At 45.3% G+C, this 20,715-nt stretch overlaps 1 protein-coding gene across 1 annotated transcript; it reads left to right on the plus strand.

Moving 5' to 3' along the window:
• The first annotated feature begins 3,486 nt into the window (after positions 1-3,486).
• LOC142480783 (GSK-3-binding protein-like) lies at positions 3,487-7,598 on the plus strand. Its single transcript, XM_075582705.1, has one exon. The coding sequence runs from the start codon at positions 3,780-3,782 to the stop codon at positions 4,296-4,298; it is 519 nt and encodes a 172-aa protein (XP_075438820.1). The 5' UTR covers positions 3,487-3,779; the 3' UTR covers positions 4,299-7,598.
• Positions 7,599-20,715: the final 13,117 nt, after the last annotated feature.

Here is a 20,715-nt window from a genome sequence, read left to right on the forward strand (position 1 = left end):
ACAACTTAGTAAACTGTCTGCACTTTCCCGGAGGCATTTAAATTAGATGCCGGGGATTGCGCTAGGCCTCTGTAACTTTACTTACCGTAACTTTCCAGTGACACGTCGCCATGGCAACCCGGTATTTAATGACGCCGCTGGTCACGCGACATCGTGTTGCCATGGCAACGTGACGTCACATAACCCCGCGGTGTCATTTGACGCTGGAGCCGAGCTGGGGGGGGGGGGGAGGCACTCGAGCAGGTGTGAGAGCAGGCAGGAGGGCGCAGGGAGAAGAGTTTGCGCACCCCTGATACAGTATACTATAGTAAGGCTCTCACTTCCGGGGAATTGCTTCAGAAAACAAAAACATGCTCTCTCCACATACATTGAGCAATGTATGTTGCATCAGTTTCGGGTATGTATGTCCTCTTGACCCCTGATAAACTGAGCTTCCTGCTCAGATTCCACTGAGACGGTTATTTTACCACTCCTGGCTGCACAACTAATGCAGTGATGAAACATGTTTGCAATATGCCTAAAGGACTGAAGCAGGGGAAGCAGCAGTTAGCTCTGCTCAGGAGATATAAGCGTTTGAAATAGTAAGCCTTATCCTGTGTACGTATAAAAGGCCATTCGTGACAATTTCGGCTGGAGATCCCCGTTAAAGTCAGTAAGGGATTTTCAGCTGAAAACGGCCAAAACAGTCGCTTTGGCGTATGTAGAATTACTAACTGTTAGGGGGATTAAAATGGAACTTTCCCTGGGGCAGTCTGAAGCTTACCATGGTGTCCTCAGATGCGGGAAATGAGAAAAATCATGATTTTACAAACTATTTTTTTTGCTCAGGGGGCAGAATACTAACATTATATGAGTTAAACTCATATAGGATTTGGGGGGGGGGAGGGATTGCTGCTTTAGCCCTTTGGGGGATCTAAGATGTTGTCACCATGTCATGGGGTCTGGCAGAAGGTAGAGTCATGCAGGCACACGTCCTAAATAAGGCATATAGGTGAATCATGCCGGTGCTCCGTGCTGAAAGGGAAATCCTGCAAAGTCCCGCTCACGGTTTTCCATGCTACCTTCATTTTTACCCTCACTCCAGTATCCCGTTTCGGTCCCACAATCAGACGCAAGCTATACAGCAGCAGGAGGCAGCAGTTACCGGCAGTGTAATTCAAACAAAAATAGGTATACGTGGCACACCACTGTTAATAAAATGTAATCTGCGTAATCTGCCATGAAGGTTTCTGCATTTGCTATCTGACTGCCCCGGCAAGGAACAGCTGATGTTGCTTAGCGGTACTCAGGGATTCCGTGTATGCCATTTGGAGTGCCCCGGATGTATACAACTAATGTCGCTTGGCTGCAATAGGATAACTTATGCATTGGACAACCCTCTGGTTTAAATCAGCAGACCACAGACTTGTACTTGAACTTTACATTACTTCTGACTATCTGCAGCCCTTATATCCATTTACAGGCATTGTATGGACTGTTCTAGTGTACCAACAGCCTAAGGCTGCGCTTATAGTGCTGTCACCAGCGACGCTGATGTCGCTGGAAAAATCAAATTGAAGTGACTTCCAGCCGTCGCGCCTACTATAAGCGCGCGTGTGTGTGTGTGTGTGTGTGTGTGTGTGTGTGTGTGTGTGTGTGTGTGTGTGTGTGTTATACTATTATTTATTTATTTATAAAATATTTTACCAGGAAGTAATACATTGAGAGTTACCTCTCGTTTTCAATTATGTCCTGGGCACAGAGTAAAACAAATAATACATGGTTACAAGTATAGTTACATAAATGAACAGGGTATACATTATATACAAGACATTGCGTGCACAGTTAAAGAAAATATATATTATGAGCGTATGAAACAGTTACAGACCAGGTTAAAATGTGAGACAGCCTTAGATTTGGAAGAACTTAAACTGGTGGTGGATGTGAGAGTCTCTGGTAGGTTGTTCCAGTTTTGGGGTGCACGGAAGGAGAAGGAGGAACGTCCGGATACTTTGTTGAGCCTTGGGACCATGAACAGTCTTTTGGAGTCTGATCTCAGGTGATAAGTGCTGCAAGTGGTAGGGGTGAGGAGCTTGTTCAGGTAGCTGGGTAGCTTGCCCATGAAGAATTTAAAGGCAAGACAGGAAAGGTGAACTTTGCGCCTAGACTCTAGTGTTGACCAATCTAGTTCTTTGAGCATTTCGCAGTGATGTGTGTTGTAGTTACATTGGAGAACAAAACGACAAATTGAATTGTAGAGGGTGTCAAGTTTGCTAAGGTGGGTTTGAGGTGCCGTGCCATATACTGTCTCCATAGTCAATAATTCGTATTAGCATCTGCTGTGCGATATGCTTTCTGACCAGCAGGCTTAGGGAGGATTTGTTCCTGTAAAGTACCCCTAGTTTGGCGTAGGTCTTGGTTGTCAGGGTATCAATGTGCATCCCGAATGTTAAGTGGGAGTCAAACCATAAGCCCAGGTATTTAAAACTAGTGACAGGGGTTAGGGTGGTGTTAGCGTTGGTTCTAATCAGGAGCTCAGTCGCTGGAAGCTTTACAAATTTAGTTTTGGTCCCAAATACCATTGTTACAGTCATATATACTATATGTTTAGCTTTAATGAGGCTCGTTGCCTTTTCAGCTAGCTACACGGTTATATCCCTTCTTTGAGAGAGGCATATATTTGTTTGCCCCCTCTCTAATTACTGGGATTACTGTGAGGTTCATAAACATTAGAAGTTTTTTCAGTCTTAACTAGGGCTCATTATAGGTATCTTTTCCAATATCCGTAATACACACATGAGCTTCTAGTATCACCTCATTGTAATTGGCATATTCCTGCATTTACCATGTAAAGGAGACGAGGGTCAACTGTATGTTTTTAGTGTTTTTATTATAGTCAATCTGTTTTGTCCTTTTTCATATGCTTGTTCAATAAACGTTATGAAAAGTTTTCACAATGCATTTGTAGGTCCCCCTGTGACCACCCAATGGGTTCACACAATCCCCCTGCTTTCACTGTGCTCTCCTTGCAATGCACTGGGAGATGGGGGAGGATAATGGGATATATTGCTGATGACAATGTTTTTGCTTCACCAATTGCAACAGAAGCATAAACAGGGCCATGTTATCATGTTGTTTATGCAGCAACTTGATTACATTGGGAGGGCGGGCGTGCTACGTGTCCTAAGGAGGGGACAGACAGGTCACCTCCTCCCCCATGTGCTCTTCGGTCTGTGCACAGCCAGCTTCTCTCCCCCCCGATTCCGAACGTGTTGTGACTGACGCTTTGTGTCTGTGTTGTGAACCTAGCTGTGGCCCCGCCCCTTTATCTCCCACATACACATATACACACGCGCGTACCAAAACAAGGCTGACGTCACCAACGTACGAGATATTTAAAAAAAAAAAAAAAAAAAGCGGAAGGAGGGGAGGAGCCAACGGCAAACAAAGACCATTGGGGGGGAGCGGGCAAGTGGTACAATCCACCCGCCTTTATCCAACAACGAATAACCCAAGCGTTTTTAGAGCGGGTTTCACAAACGCGAGTAATTACTAAACAGATATACGGCAAACAGGAAAATGGGCGGAACATACGTGGGGAAATGTATGATATAAGTGAAATCCACCCCCCACCTCCTGGTAGTGGCACAGTCCGAACATTGCAGCGCGTCACCCATTGTTTACAACCCGAGGTGGGTCGGTTGGAGCCGGGTTGTGTTTCCCGGCTGTGAGGTTGTGTCGCAGCGCACAGTGACCGCACGGCCGCCTCCTCCTCCTCCGTGCGGGTCCCACACCACACCATGCCGTGCCGGAAAGAAAGCTTCCTGCTGCTAGAGCAGTCCGTCACCGTGGGGTCCCAGGAGGTGGACACCCTGGTAGCCCGAATAGGGGAAGCCCTGCAGCTGAACGCCCAGCGGACACCGACCTCATGCAGCCGAGCCTACGGGTCACTGAAACCCTCACCCAACAGCCGAGCCGCCGCCTGCTCGTGCGTGCGGGGCAGGACCACGCCATACTCCGTGTGCACCCCCCGAGGGGCCGGGAGGTACCATCACCAACACCAGGACCTGTGTACGGGAGGCAGGGGGAGCAAGCGGCTGTGCGGCCGGGGCTGGGGCAGGAAACACGGGCAGCACGGCGGCGGCGAGGAGGATGAAGGGGCCGAGGAGGAGGAGGACTCCCACCACCAGCTGCTGCAGGATCTGCTGCTGTCAGGGAACCTCATCAAGGAGGCGGTGCGGAGGCTGCACATGGCCGGGGAGAGCCCCACCACGCAATGCAATGGGGGGGAGGTCACAGAGGCGACACCGGTGCTGTGACCCTGACCCCGAGGAGGGGGAGACCAATACAAGACTAAGGGGCACCTAAAAAGTGATCGTCCGGAGAAGGGGGGAGCCGGTTTCTGGAGGGAGAGGGTGACAGATCACATACCTAAATTCACTAAATACACCCCTGTGTCGTTGCCGTTTTTTTGTTTCAGGAATAAGCTAAGGGGTGTGAGGTTTGCCCTAGTGTTGCCACTGCCGTGGTAAAGGTGGTTGAGGTCCTATCCCAAGCAGGGATCGTGGCCAACAGCCATGGACAGTGCTGGACTGTGCCGGGTATTGAGGGGGCCAGGGTTACCCAACCAAAAGAAGGGCACCCTGTCTCCTAAATGCTTGGGAGCTGAGTCCCTGTAGGTCCTGGTGCCGTGTTATAACACGAGGTGAGCCATCTCGTTGGTCACCTATGCCTTGTGGACATTCACCCGGGCTCGGAATTGGTACACCTCCCCCGCACAACCCGATGAATTGATACCAATATGAACCTTGGTTGTGATTGCAGCTCTTTCTAGTGTGACATGTGGCTAAACATTTGCCAGATCAAAAGCCACCAAAGGAGTCAGATACTGATTGGGGTCACCAGGCCCTTCACTCTGGCGTTTCCTACAAAATAAGTCATGGTGTCAGAATCAAACCAACACTGAAACACCCCGACATCTGAGATCTGCTGTCAACGATTTCTGTTAATGTGATAACCAGATTATGAAAGGGATGTGCAACTAAATCCTAATGGTCATATCTCCTTCCCAAGTGTGCAGAGCCAGAGGGCCCCACCCTATTACCCTGGCCTGGGACTCCAATCCCCTCCCCAGGTTTGGAGAAGCCATCAGAGACAGAAAAGGTTGTGAAACCTCAGGGAGCAAGTAATCAAAGAGCATCTATTGCGGGAGCTACAGACAAGATCAAACATTTTGTGCAATTATAACACGAGCTGGTGGCTTGTTGGGAACCGTTTGTTCCTCTTGATGACAGAAATTCTTTAACTTCTTCCCAACCCCACCCCCCAACATAGCTGGGTTTACAAGATACTTGAAATGCTTTGACCCTTCTTTTTTTTTTTTTTTAATCCAACAGGGAAACTCATTTGGTGCTTCTAGCTGTGTCATAGAGAAACCGTTTTCTTGTTTCACTTTTGTAATTTATGCTGATAGAGGAAATATGGGTGGAGAAAAACTCCATGTTGCATTTTTTAGTTTTGGTGCAGAATTGGGTTATATAGTATTTATTCACACCATGCATGGGTTTGTCTGCATGTACCAGACTGGCTTGTGGCTCTGGGTAGAGCACATGGAGTGTTTTTGGTCTGTTATTGTTCTCTGCTTCTTGTTTACAATTTTGCCAGAGGAGAGTGGCTTGTGCATGTCCATTAAAAGAAAAGAAAAAAATCTGGCAGAGTTTATAGGCTCACCTCATTCAGGGTCATTCTTGCCAGATCCATTGCACAGCCTTTTATAGCCCCATCAGATTACAAGACAAATGTGAATTATAGCACACAATCCAGTTGTGCTACAGCCAAATAGGAGAATGTAACGCTTATTTAAAAATCTAGACTAGTCGTAGTTTGAAAAATGCATCAAGATTAATTGATTATACACTTTTCTTTGTTTCTCATGACATTGCTTTATATTTACAGTAATTCTTGGGTGCTGTGAGCTAAAGCAGAAGTTTGTGCTTTTTCCCCCCCTCGAGGGTGGGGGGGGGGTTAATTTTACATAATTGGGGAGCAGGTGTCTCCGACTATCCAACTTTCTATTGATGACCCTACGGTATTTGTATTTTTTGTGTGTCAAACACTGACAAATTTAAGCTACAAATATATATGGAATTGGTGGGTCCTGGGAGGTCAGGGGACCATGGATAGATGTGGGAGACCCTCCACTTCCTCCATATTCAGGTACAAAAATAAATACTTGGACTGCAGATTTAAGCAATGCTGTATAGATGATCTCTGTATAATGGATCTTAACCAGTCTACCTGAAATACTATAAATCACTTCACACTGAGGTAAAAAAAATGGTTTTGTAAGCAACAACACTGTACAATTTCCCTTTAATATCACTATATGTGTTTGAGATACATATATAAAAGGTGCAAAGGGCACGTTTATTCTTGATAGCGGTGTTGCTGCATCTATGCTTTTAACACACAATCTCCCTTATTCCTCGTTTTTCAGCTGTTTTACTTGACGCATAGGATCAGTGATGCTTATAAATAGATTTCTGATCACAGCCATCAGAGAAGCATCACATTTCCCATAACAGATATCAGTGACAAAGGGGGTAGCTGTAAGAAGCTTTAAAGTCTCTCTTGTTTTGTTTTTCTGCCGTAGAATTTTGTAATTATTTCCGCAAGATGCAGCTTATTGCAATATCCCTGTGCAACCAGTGGCCAAACGGTTTTGGGACGCCAAGAGCATTGTGGAGCTTAGGATGGCTTCTCCATTTTGTCATTTTGCAGCTCAAATGGTCTTTACTCTGACCACGCACACTATTTAACACATTTGGTTGCAGCAGTGAACTGTAAAATAATGCATTACACTGCTCCATCTGTCAGCTACAGGGTTAAGCATGTCCATTACTATTGTGATGGAGGCAAAGCTATTTTCTAGATGACACCAGCACTGTAGCAACATTTTAAGAAAAGCCTAAAAAAAGATGCAAAACACTTAACGCCCCCCCCCCCCCTCTTTTTTAAATTAGACACTGGCCAGCTTCACGTGACTACATCCAGAGGATCCGATTAGTTATCTACCAAAACGTCTGGTCGTTGGGTGGTAATTCTGAATCTAGTTTCCCTTTTTGTTCTTTTTTCTGTATGAAACAGTCTGGCAAATCATGAAACGTTTGAATGTAACATACAGTATGTGAAAGAGTGGGGATACAGTGGTACTAACAATGTTGATATACAGCACTTGTTATGCTGGTGGTTCTTTAAGTGCATTAAAGCGCAGCGCGTAGCATGCCTCTCCAGCATAAAGGTGACTTAAATATACAGCGCTGTTTCCTCTCTGCTGCCAAGTGTGCTAATTTGGTAACAGATTTTTCAAGAGCAGCCCACTTTCAGCCTCATTTTGCAGATTTTTTGGGGGGGGCGGGGGGGGTTTATAAGCACCGTACAGTTGAGGCATTGTTCACTTAAGCTAATACAAAAAAAAAAAAAAACTTGAACCAATGGCCAGGTTATGATAAATTGTGGCCGTCGGAAAGTGTACCCTTCGTAACGAAGTGTTGATTGTGTTCCTGGAACTTCAGGATTTATGAATTGAAATGTATACAATAAACATGATTTCCTATTTACTTATTTCTCCTGTGTGGTCTGTTATACAAGCAAAATGTTTTTTTCCTGCAGATCTCTGTGAATGTGATTTTAGTTTGGCATACAGTAGGGCCCCACTCATACGGCGGGTTCCGTTCTAGGCCGCCGCCGGAAAGCAAAAATCACCGAAAAAGCGGAACATAGCATTTGCTATGTCCACCGGTGATTGTCCTTCTTTCCTACCCCGTTCTGCGCATGCGCGACCTCGATCGCCCCCCTTCTGCGCAGACATGGCAGCCCTCTTCTTGGTACCGCCGTATTGGCGAATCGCCAAGAAGCGGGGCCCTACTGTATTTATGCCTCCCGGGCGATTGGTTGAAGATGAAATAATAGTGCAAGTTGATGATGCTGCGACGTGCACGATGGTGACGTTGCATCACAGACCTAGTGCAACAGTATTATTTGTTGCCAGGATTGTCTAACCAATGTTCTGTAAACAATACCAAGTAATCACAAACAAAGGAACATCTTCTATGCACGGAGCATCTCTTGGTTTAATTACCAGCAGCTCGCTTGATTAATGCCCCAACCTAAAGCTGTTAATATAAATAAGACGTTTATCATCGCTGTGTTCATGGTTATTACGGTGATCACATACTACTACGGCACTGTTCTATTTATTTTTACATAATGGTGATGTGATTGCTCAGCAAAAAGGTGCTGAGCCTCCATATCCTGTTTTTGGCTTTCAATTAAAACTAAAAACAAGCACTCCTTTGCTTTCAGTGGCAATTGGACAACCCTAGGCAGGGTCACATCGGTTGCATTTAAATACAAGGCACTGCCTTTTAAAGGATAGCTAGTACATAGCGGCACGTCCACCAAGCTTCATCAAGGATTGCAGGGATAGACCTGATCCAATCACAAACATCTGTTTTTTTTGGGAAGGGGGAGGTAGTGAGCACAGAAGACAAATGGTGACTGCACTAGCCTTTTTAGCATACTGACTTAAAGTCATTATTTTTCTGTGTGTGTGTGTTCTGTGTTTTGAAGCAGGGTGCCTCCAGAACTGAACTGGTATTAATTTTGGCTCTTGGGACCCCTTGCTTCCTGAGATACATCTGTAGGGGAGTGCCAGTAACAGCTCCAGCTGGGTGATGTGGGACTATCGAAATTGTGGATTTAAGGCTCCTGCGGCCAATAGGAAGCTGTGATGTCATCCCTTGCGGCTTCCTATTGGCCCGCGTGAGAGAGGAAAGCTGAAAATGAAACACACTCTTCTGTTCCCTTTCCAATTTTATTTGAAATAAAAGCAACTACACATACATCATTTCTATTGCTACCACGAGGCTACAACAGCCATTTTACAAGTAAGGAAAATCCAACCACAGTACTAGCACAATGATGGAGTTCTACAACATTGTATGTATGTATGTATGTATGTCTTTATTTGTATAGCGCCATAAAATGTACATAGCGCTTCACAGTAGTAATACATGTCATATAAATAACAAATATAAATAACAGATCATGGGAATAAGTGCTTCAGACATACTGTAAAAGTAACATTAAGGAAGGAGTCCCTGCTCCGAGGAGCTTACAATCTAATTGGTAGGTAGGGAGAACGTACAGAGACAGTAGGAGGGAATACTAGTAAGTGCTTCTGCAGGGGGCCAAGCTTTGTGTCATGTGTCCATGATTATCCAGTGCTACTCATATGCTTCTTTAAGCAGATGTGTCTTAAGGTGGGTCTTAAAGGTGGATAGCGAGGGGGCTAGTCGGGTATTGAGGGGAAGGGCATTCCAGAGGTGTGGGGCAGAAAGTGAGAAAGGTTTAAGGCGGGAGAGAGCTTTAGATACAAAGGGGGTAGTAAGAAGACTTCCTTGAGAAGAACGCAAGAGTCGTGATGGTGCATAGCGAGAAATTAGGGCTGAGATGTAATGAGGGGCAGAAGAATGTAAAGCTTTAAAAGTGAGCAGTAGAATTGAGTGTGAGATACGCGATTTAATCGGAAGCCATGAGAGGGATTTCAGCAGGGGAGACGCTGAGACAGATTTAGGAAAGAGTAGAGTGATTCTGGCAGCAGTGTTTAGGATAGATTGTAGGGGAGACAGGTGAGAGGTAGGAAGGCCGGACAGCAGGAGGTTGCAGTAATCGAGACGTGAGAGAATGAGGGCCTGAGTCAGAGTTTTAGCAGTTGAGTAACAGAGGAAAGGGCGTATCTTTGTGATATTGCGGAGGAAAAAGCGACAAGTTTTAGAAATGTTTTGAATATGAGAGGAGAATGAGAGAGAGGAATCAAGTGTGACCCCTAGGCAGCGTGCTTGGGCTACTGGGTGAATGATCGTATTTCCAATAGCAATGTGGAAGGATGTAGTAGGGCCAGGTTTGGGAGGTAGTATAAGGAGCTCTGTTTTTGCCATGTTAAGTTTCAGTCGGCGGATAGCCATCCAGGATGATATTCCAGAGAGGCATTCAGAAACTTTGGTCTGTATAGCAGGTGTAAGGTCAGGGGTTGAAAGGTAAATTTGTGTGTCGTCAGCATAGAGGTGATATTTAAACCCAAAAGATGTGATTAGGTCACCTAGAGAGAGTGTGTAGAGAGAAAAGAGAAGGGGTCCCAGGACAGAGCCCTGGGGTACCCCCACAGAGAGATCAATAGAGGAGGAGGAGGTGTTAGCAAAAGAGACACTGAAGGTACGATGGGAGAGGTAAGAGGAGATCCAGGATAAAGCTTTGTTCCGAATACCAAGAGTATGGAGAATGTGAAGGAGAAGAGGGTTGTCCACGGTGTTGAATGCTGCAGAGAGGTCGAGTAATATGAGCAGAATGTAATGACCTCTGTCTTTGGCAGCGTGGAGGTCGTCAGTTATTTTAGTGAGGGCTGTTTCAGTAGAGTGAGCAGTGCGGAAGCCAGATTGTAGAGGGTCTAGTACAGAATAGGTGTTGAGAAAGTGTAGCAATCGAGAGAATACAAGACGTTCAAGGAGTTTGGAGGCAAAAGGCAGGAGGGAGACAGGTCGATAGTTAGAAGGACAGGTAGGGTCAAGCTTGCTGTTTTTGAGTAATGGTATAACGGTTGCATGCTTGAAGGATGAAGGAAAGGTACCAGAGTAGAGGGAAGAGTTAAAGATCTGTGTGAGCATAGGGATTATAGAAGGAGCAAGAGGTTTTAGGAGATGGGAGGGAATGGGATCAAGAGGGCAAGTGGTAGAGGGAGAAGAGGAGATCAGCAGTGATACATCCTCCTCCGAGATAGCAGAAAAAGAGTCAAGAAAGACAGGAGGAGAGTTGGGAAGCATTGTGGGATGGGAGGAGGCAACAGATGGGATGTTCTGCCGTATGGACTCCACCTTATTCTTAAAAAAGTCAGCAAAGTCCTGAGGTGAGATGGAGGAAGAAGAGGAGGCAGCTGAGGGTGGTCTGAGTAGAGAGTCAAAGACAGAAAAGAGACGGCGTGGGTTAGACTTGTGTGTGTTGATTAGTGATGAAAAGTAGGTTTGTTTAGCCTGAAAGAGGGCAGAGTTGAAACAGGATAGCATAAATTTGTAGTGAATGAAGTCTGCGAGCGTATGAGATTTCCTCCAGAGGCGTTCAGAGGAACGAGTGGAGGAACGCAGCATGCGTGTGTGGGAGTTTAGCCAGGGTCTGGGGTTAGAAGGGCGAGGACGGCAGAGAGAAAGTGGGGCATGAAGATCAAGAGAGGAAGATAAGGCAGAGTTGTAGTTCCTGACCAGGTTGTCAGGGTCTGAAGCAGAACTGAGAGAGGAGAGGGAGGAGCGTAAAGTGGAATCAAGAGCTGGTAGGTTAATAGAGTGCAGGTTTCTGCAAAAACGAGGGCGAGATGGAGATGGAGAGAAGCGAGATAGAGAGAATGAGATGAGGTGATGGTCAGAGAGAGGAAAAGGGGAAATGGAGAAATCAGAGAGAGAAAAGTTTTTAGTGAAAACCAGGTCTAAGTAGTGGCCATCCTTGTGGGTGCTGGCTGCAGTCCACTGTTGAAGGCCAAAAGAAGAGGTTAGAGAAAGAAAGCGGGAAGCCCAAGGGAGAGAGGGGTCATCAATATGGCAGTTGAAGTCCCCAAGGAGAAGAACAGGGGAGTCTGAGGAGAGAAAGAAAGAGAGCCAGGATTCAAAGTGAGAGAGAAAGGCAGAAGGGGGATGAGTAGAGGAAGGTGGGCGATAGATGACCGCCACATGGACCGGGAGAGGAGAGAAGATCTGGACTGTGTGAGCCTCGAAGGAGGGAAAAGCAAGAGAGGGGGGAATAGAAACTGTTCTGTAACAGCAGAGAGAGGAGAGCAGGAGCCCCACGCCTCCACCCCTGCCACCAGGGCGTGGAGTGTGGGAGAAGGAAAGGCCACCATAGGAGAGGGCAGCTTCCAGAGCAGAGTCAGACTGAGTGAGCCAGGTCTCAGTTATAGCAAAGAGAAGCAGGGAGTGAGAGAGAAAGAAGTCATGCACAGAGAGGAACTTGTTAGAGAGGGAGCGAGCATTCCAAAGGGCACAGGAGAAAGGGAGAGAGGAGGGAGGGTGGCAGGGGATGGGTATGAGGTTAGAGGGGTTGACACCAGAAGGAGTAGAAGTTGCATGTGGAAGGCGAGGACGAGAGCAAGTAGAAATAAGGCAGGGACCAGGATTGGGAGAGATATCCCCAGAAGCAAGGAGGAGAAGCATGGACAGAAAGAGAATGTGTGAGGATGATTTGTAGGGGTGTGTTTTAGTGCAGGCGGCATAACTGTGTGGTGACAGAGGGCGCAGGTAAGAGAGGAGTTCATGTGAACTGAGAAGTGGTGAAGTAAGGAGAGATGGCGAAATATGAATAGAGTTAGAGACATGATGAGGCTGGTGGAAGGAAGTGCATAATTTGAGAATAAGTGAGGTTACAGTAAATATAAAAAGTAAAGGTGCATCACAGCAATAGTAATGTGTTGAGATGTGCAGTGTGGGATGATAACCTCCTTTCCAGCGTAGTTCAAAAGCAGGAATCAGAAGCAGTAGATTGTGTTCATTTTTAACACTTCTTTTTTTGAACTTGCATACTACTTGAAAGATTTCTACTTAAAAGCATTTCTGCTTAAGAGCAAAGGCTGCAAGCAGCAATGGCTGTTGTGAGTTTACTTATATACCTTTAGAAAGTCACCTGGTTGGTACAACAAACTTAATTAGCACATGTGAGGGTAGTTAAACCAAATTGTTTTTCAAAGGTGGGTGTTGTCTTGCACAAGTGTGAAAGATGAATTAAATTAAGGCAATAGGGGGATGATTTCCATACAGACAATTTGAGATGTTTTTACCTAAATTGAACTAAAATGAGCTAAATAGACAGCAGGGTATGAGGATTGCAGGACACAGACAATTTGAGATGTTTTTACCTGAGAAAAGACAAGAGATGAGATGAGATGAGAAGCAGATCAATGGTCCCACATTAAAACAGGCACGGTGCCATCCCACATAGCATGCGATCCAGTAATGGCAGCAATATGTAATTCTATTCAAACAGGGAGAGAAAATAACTGCTTCTCCCCCCCCCCCCCACCCCTCTTATCCAAAAGAGCTTAATCCACTTAGAGTGGGCACTTAGATATATGTATATACACGTTTTCTTTTTTTAAGTGAGTGCAGTTTCATAGTTTCCTTTAATTCAAATGTATCCTTTTTTTCTTTTCTTAGCAATATATAATTACTGGCTACTTTTTTAAGGCGCTTGCTCTTACAGTAAAAATGAACCAATGTTAATGTGTTTAACGTTAGATCTTCTGTGAATATTTTTTTTTTGTCAGTTTGTAAACTTACCAGTTAGACTTTTTTTTTTTTAAGGGCGTTTATTTTCCGCCAGCTACCTCTCCTTTATGGCTACGGCCCCAGTCACTCCACGCACGCTGTGGTCGGAGTGCCTGGCGGCACGTGCACCTTGTCAAGCCGCGATCTGTGGTCTGAGAGGAAAGACAAGATCGCAGTGGGGGGAGGGGGTAGCCATGACGTCCCGCAGCTGGTGCATCCTCATTGGCTGACCCGCCGCCGTGACGTGGCCAGCGCTGTGTCGCCACTAGTAAAGACAAAATAATACCTGTCTTTAAAAATAAATGTGGTCGCGCATCGCGATCTACACATGTGCTGGCACTTACTGGGCCGGCCCTATTAGGGGGCGGATCTTGTTCCCGCAGCGCACGCCATCGCACGCACTGCAGCTGACACTGGGGACCTAGCCTAACTATGTTTTCCTAGACTGCAGTTTCCAAAGGCTAAACACTTGTCTCCTCAAGCCTGGTGTTGACCCACAAAAAGGGACAGAGAAAGTTAAGGCCTCGTACATAATAAATATATTGTAAGAACATATATTTATTGCTTCTCACCTGGCTAATGCCAGCACCTGATTCTCTAACCTTACTGCACAATTTCACTGTCATACACTGATGCAGTTTGACACTCAGAACCGTTGTTCTAATAATTTAAGCCTGTGTTTTTCCTGTTTATATGGGTGCTACACCCATAGTAGAGGACATTCTTGAATTGCAAGTTCGCCCCCTCATTTATGTCAAAAAAGAAAATCTCGCAATTTCCCAGAAAAGCTGTGCAAGGCGGAAACTTGTAGGGGTCCATGTTAAAATGGATTGAAGCAAAGGGTGACACCTTGTGCATATATGCATGTAATTTCCCAGAATCCCTTGCAGTGGAAGTATTGTATGTTAGGAGATAACGGTGTATAGCAGTGTTGCAGACCTGACTGAGGCGTGAATGTTCTCACAAATTATATTTTCATTTGATGTATGCTATACGGTGTAGGGTTTTTGTCACTTTTTCACCACCTATAACTTATTTAAGGTGTGGCCAAAACAGTCAAATCTTTGCCTTAAATATGATGCTCATTGGTTTTACTTAAATGTAATCATCAATTTTTCTGCAAGAGCATATGCATCTTTAAAGCTACAGGCCAAGCAATATCCTACGGGTGTGTGTGTGTGTGTGTGTGTGTGTGTGTGTGTTTAATAAATCAGTTCTGTACTATGAGAAAATACTTGTAGCATTTTTTAAAAAAACACTCTGAACGACATTTTTAATGTATTATAATGTAACAAGCCTTTTTTGTTTCTAACACAACCATTTACAAAATCACAGATCCTGAGTCAATACACCTGCAGCCATTTAGTGAACCCCCAAGCCGAATCTTCACAGATCGATCACAGGAGAACGGATCAATGGGCAATTTAGCTAAATACTTATTGTATGGATTGTATTGATGCACATATTAAAGGGGGGAAAAGAAACGGCAGCTTGGCCTGCTGCTTTAAGCAAGTCTGACTGGTATCCGTAGTGTAACAATACTTTGTGTCCTAGCATGTATGTAAACAATGTTAATGGAGGCTTTAGGTTTATTTGAGTATTTCCTCTGTTCTCGTTAGTCCATATTAAGTGCCCGTGCCCTCTCCTAACTGATATACTGTAGGCAGTGTGTACTTTCATGTGATAACTGTAATATTGAGGGTGAAGCAAACCAACTAAACAATATTTTTATTTATAAAATATTTTACCAGGAAGTGATACATTGAGAGTTACCTCTCGTTTTCAAGTATGTCCTGGGCACAGAGTTAAGACAAATAATACATGGTTACAAATACAGTTACATAATGAGCAGGGTATACATTATATACAAGACATTGCATGCACAGTTAAAGATTATTTGTATTATGGGTGAATGAAACAATATTGTTTCCCGCTATTTCAATCTCCAAGGACTGAAATTACCCAGTGGCATTGACCAGTTTAAGGGTTAATATCTAGGGCATGGGCAGCCAACTCTAGTCTTCAAGGGCCGCCAACAGGTCAGGTTTTCAGAATATCCCTTCCTCAGCAATGGTGGCTCAATCTGGCTCAGTCAGCATGAGTATGCCACCTATTGAGCCACCTGTGCTGAAGCAGGGCTATCCCTAGCCTGTTGGTGTCTCTTGCGGACTAGAGTTGGCCGCCCCTGATCTAGGGGACATGAAAAAAGCACCCAGCAATTATTAAACATGTACATGACAGAAGAGAATAATGTTGTGGGGGATACTCGCCTTGTAATATTCCTGGTAGAATAACACAATGTATGGCAATAACCTTTATTAACCTTAACACCTTCACTCCTCTGGCAGTAAGGCGGTAATAGGGTTATTACATGAGCTATTGTTGTTTTCTGCTATAATTGTATGTGCTTTAATAATTATATTGAATACATTGCATAGAATGTGACTGTATACGTGCGGGGTGCATTTATTCTATTTTTGGATGCTGCATTGTGAGATTGACACAATGTTTCCTGCATTAGTAGCTTGTCGCATGTATTTTGAACCTAGTTTATCGCCCGTACTTTTTGCTTGTCTAACAATTGTTTGTAAACATGGGAAGGTGAAGCAAAAAAAGAGGAAAATCAGAATGAAAATCCTATCTCCTTTTTTTGTTCTGTCGCCTCTTATGTGTTCAGCAGGTATCCACGTTTCCCAATGTTTTGCAGGCGCGGGTCTGGCAGCAAAGAGGTTAAAAAAAATAAATGGGAATTTCTCCCCCATCAGGTCTGTAAGGGTATCCCTGGTTCAGATTCTTAAAATAATTGGGGTGTTAAGGCTCATACATTTAAAGCTTTGCATCCACTAGAGCAGAGGCATCCAACTCCAGTTCTCAAGAGCTACCAACAGGTCAGCTTTTCAGGATATCCCTGCTTCAGCACACGTGGCTCAGTGGAAGAGCCTACTTCAGCATAGCTCAATGAGTGTCTCAGTCAAACACTGATTAAGCCACCTGTGCTGAAGCAGGGATAGCCTGAAAATCTGACCTTTTGGTGGCTCTTGAGGACTGCAGTTGGCTGCCCCTGCACTGGAGATGTGTGACATTGCCTGGGATATATGCAAAGTGTATTCAGATGATTGAAATGAGCTCAGGCGTGTTCCTGTTTGTGCAGAGGTATGTCCCCGTGTATTGTATAAAAGGTGTTTGGGGAGGTACAGTATATGTCACTTGGAACCCTATTAAAATAAGTCTCCCACACCTCCCCCCTCTCTTGATCCATTGTTCCTCTTTAGATTGCGTTGTTTTGTACAATACTATTCTTGACTTGTGGCCCTGAGGCTGCGACCCCAGTGCGCGCGACCGGCTGCCTGGCGAAACTTGTTCCCGGCAGCAGCGCGGCGGGGGGCGCTGCCATGGTCACGCAGCTGATTCGCCCTCATTGGCTGAACCGCCGTGACGTGGCCAGCGCTCCCTCGCCACTAGCAAATCCTTGTCTTTGCTACATGTAGTCGCGTATCGCGCCGGGGCGCGCAGGCAGCTACTGGGGCTGGCCGCATAGTGGGCCGTACCTTTTGTGTACCGTGTTCGCCGTTGCGGCCACTGGGGATTGGCGCATTGTGGGGGTGCAGAATCAGTGGTTGGTGCCAAATTCAGGCGTTGGGGTGCAATGGTATTTGCAACCTCACATTTTGACTTCCCATTTGTGTAACAGGCTCGCAATTTCTTCATATCAGCCCAAGTACCACCAATCCTTGTAATGCAAGCACGTATTGTTATCATAACTGTGCCCAGGGCATACTTGAAAACGAGAGGCAACTCCTCAATGTATTGCACGCTGGTAAAACATTTTTATAAATAAATAACTCATTGCGTTGGTTGTTTTTTTGGTGGGTAGTCGCAGTTGGAAGTTAGCCGTCTGTTCACACAACCCAAGTTCCTGCACCAGTTCAATCGCCCTGACCACGCAGCCTGGTTTGCCAGGGAATGTGAGAAGTCATTATTTGCAGTGTGGGGCAGTGCATGTTCTTGAATGTGAAAAATGATGGGAATGCCATTAGCAGCATTTGCTGCGAGCGCCCTTATTGTGTCTATCCGAAACTAAGCCCTCTACAACTGCTCATTTTTATTTCAACTATGAGATGCATATTCTCATTTAACAGTTACTGTACTGTGATTGACTCCACTCCAGTCTTTTCATTGAAAGATATGCGTGTTAATGAATTAAATGTGATGTCTCACTGAATCTGCTCAAAAAAATATACAGGTAGTCCTCGTTAGCCAACGTTTCCCTTTACAACGAATGGCATATCCAACGCTTTACAATGCCTCCCTATGGGCCGTATTTCGACGCCTGAATGCGTTATCCAACGCTCACCGCCTCTGATTACAATGGTTTCACTATCAAACGCTACTTTCAGAACGGATTCCGCTGGATAACCGAGGACCGCCTGTATATTTTTTGTTCTGATCACATATTTTATAGTGAATTATTCGAAGAATTTTCTTTGTCGGGGAAAACATTTTCTAAAAGTTGTTTAGCGTATCTTTCTGTGATACAGATATAACGTTAGACAGCACAACAGTATTATAATCGCATATTTTTCTGGATCGCGTAAAACCTGGCCTGCTCACTGCAACTGCTGCAGCTTTCTTTTGTCACTGCTTTTTTTTAATGTGATTACAAAGTCCCAATGCAAATCTGTCATTCTGCAGAGAAAACTGCCATGGGAATTTTCAAGAAAGACATTGAATCCAAGTCCTACAAATATCCCCAGGCCTTCCTGCGGTGGAAGTCAGATCCCTAACCTGGCTGGAAAAGAGAGGTAGGAGGAACGTGACGGTAACCGACAGCTTGTTTGTGAAATTGATAGCTGCTCGGAAATAAAGGCAATTTCTGCACGTTTGGTCTGCCGTGGTGGAATTTCACTTCCTCGGGTCTTGGGATTTTCAGGACAAAACATGTGGCGCTGGCAGCGTACTCGCCTGCGGTGCCAAAGAATGAGGACAGGCATATACAATGTCCCTCCTTGCGTGTCTCAGAAAGCAGCAATATTATTTGACCAATCTCCACGCTTTCAAACACCCCCCTAATATCCTTACCCCCAAACCAGTGCCGGATTAAGGGGAGGGCTGACCGGGCACTTGCCCGGGGGGCCAACTGCAATGGGGCGCAATGTGCTCTGACCCACGCCGCCATATTTAAATGTCTGAGTGCTGCGCAGCCTAGTCAATGTTGAGGTACCTCGTAAAGATGGGACGTTGGGTGCGGGACTTGGAGCGGCGGAGGCAGCAAGGCCTTGATGAGGGTGCTCAGTCAGATTGACGGAGCGGACCAGGGCATACAGGACCTGTCCCGAGTCGCCGCTCTGTCAATGTCCCGCGTGGCCGAGCACCCTCAATTCCCTTGCCGCCCCTGCTCCGAGTCCCGCGCTCGCTGCTCCAACGCACTATCTTTAAATGTCCCTCGACATTAAGGAGGCTGCACAGGACAGACATTTAAAGATGGCGCCGGGGTTAGTTAGTGTGTGCACGCGCACTTCCCTTTTGCTGCCTCCTCTCAGCGTCCCGACGACACGAGGCGACACATGTCCGTGATAACGAGATGTCATGGGGCATAACGTTGTGATGACAATACGTCACCACATGACGTTGCGGCATCACGCCTACAGGAGGAGGGGCGTCCTGCCCGGGACGTGATACTGTCTCGGTCCAGCACTGCCCCAAACCTTGGTGGGATCAGCTGTGCAGCTGGACCATACCCCACCCGAGGCATACCCCGTTTACATTGAGTAGTCACTCTACTAGCAGTTCCAACATTGCCCCTTGTTCCCTCTGGACTGTCAGCCCCCTTCTGTACCTAGTTGCACTTGTTTGTCCTTTTTTGGTGTGTCATTCTGTTTATGTAATATACATAACTTTGTACCCCTATTGTACTGTGCTGCAGATTATGCCAGCGCTTTACAAATAAACAATAATAATATTGTTGGTGGCCATTTTTAATTCTCCCCAATTCCTATGGTGAGCAGAATAAAATATTTCCTGAATAGGGGAATCCTGGAAGTGAAGATAGGACACTCTCTTTTATCCTCGCAGGTCAGGTAATATCGTTCCCTGCTACATAGCCAGTAGAACCAACCCCACACTGAGGAGACCCATTAAGGTCGAAACAGCTGTCTGTGGGTGGGTTTACTGGCTATGTATCTTAACCCTGGCTGTGCTCAAAGCTGTGATCATGCAGCAAGCTTAAGCCTACAGGGGAACCATGTTGAATAGTTTTGAAGCAAAAGGTGGCACTGTGTGCTCATTTGCACGTCATTTCCCAGAATCCCTTGCTGCAGTGAAAGTGCTGTGTGCTGGGTGATAATGGCGGGGTTGCAGACCTGTCTAAGACATGCAAATGAGCATACAGTAATATTTCCATTTGCTATATATATATATATATATATATATATATATATATATATATATATATATATATATATATATATATATATATATATAATCCTGTTATAGAAAATATTTTTGTTATTTGTCTAGTGCCTCAAATAAATGCCATTTTGTTGCTTTCCTGGAGTTACCATGGTATTATTCCGTTCTTGGGAATATACACTAACCTCTGACATGGGTTATTGCACCAGGTTAACTATCATGTCAGTGTCAGTTACTGAAGGATCTCTGGGCGATAACCAGCATACTAGGTTGCTGAATCCTGGTGATTGTGTTGCTGGAAAACACACAAGCAGTGGAGTAGTTTCTCGCTGCTTATCTCTTCACGCGTAGTAATGTTTTCTTATGAATCACACTTCAAAATCCATTTAAAGTTAGCAGTGGTTTCAGGAAGGTGCAGCTGAGAGTAAACAACTGTGGATCAGCTATGCTGATTGCAAAACTATTTCATGTAGATTATTGCAAATGAGATGCAGTATAGACAAAAGTAAGGTAGAAGGAATACCTTTAATATCTAAATAGTTGGTAAAAAGACTACTGGGGTCCCTTCTTCAGTGAGATTTTTACCAGTCTGACATTTTGTTGGCACTTTTCACCTTTTCCAAAAACTGTTTATTTTTACAATCTGACCCGTCGTTCATGAAATTGAAGCGTTTGAAAGAATGTGTCCGGGTGGTTAAAATGGAGCTCTCCCCAGTGCCGTCTGAACGAGACCATGGTTTTAAACACTATCAAAAAAAGAGCAGGACTTTCTCTGGGGGGCGATATACTAACATTCTATGAACTTAAACTCGTGTAGGCTTCAGGGGGGTGAATTGCTGCTTTAACTCACAGTTAAAGCACAGCCCCTCGGACACATGGTGATCACGTGACTGTCACCGAAACGATACATCCCTTACGCCGGAAACAGAGGAGTCCTCTGCCAGCTCGGACGCGTCCAGCACGCAGG

Source organism: Ascaphus truei, chromosome 2 (assembly GCF_040206685.1).
Source record: "Ascaphus truei isolate aAscTru1 chromosome 2, aAscTru1.hap1, whole genome shotgun sequence".
NCBI lineage: Eukaryota > Metazoa > Chordata > Amphibia > Anura > Ascaphidae > Ascaphus > Ascaphus truei.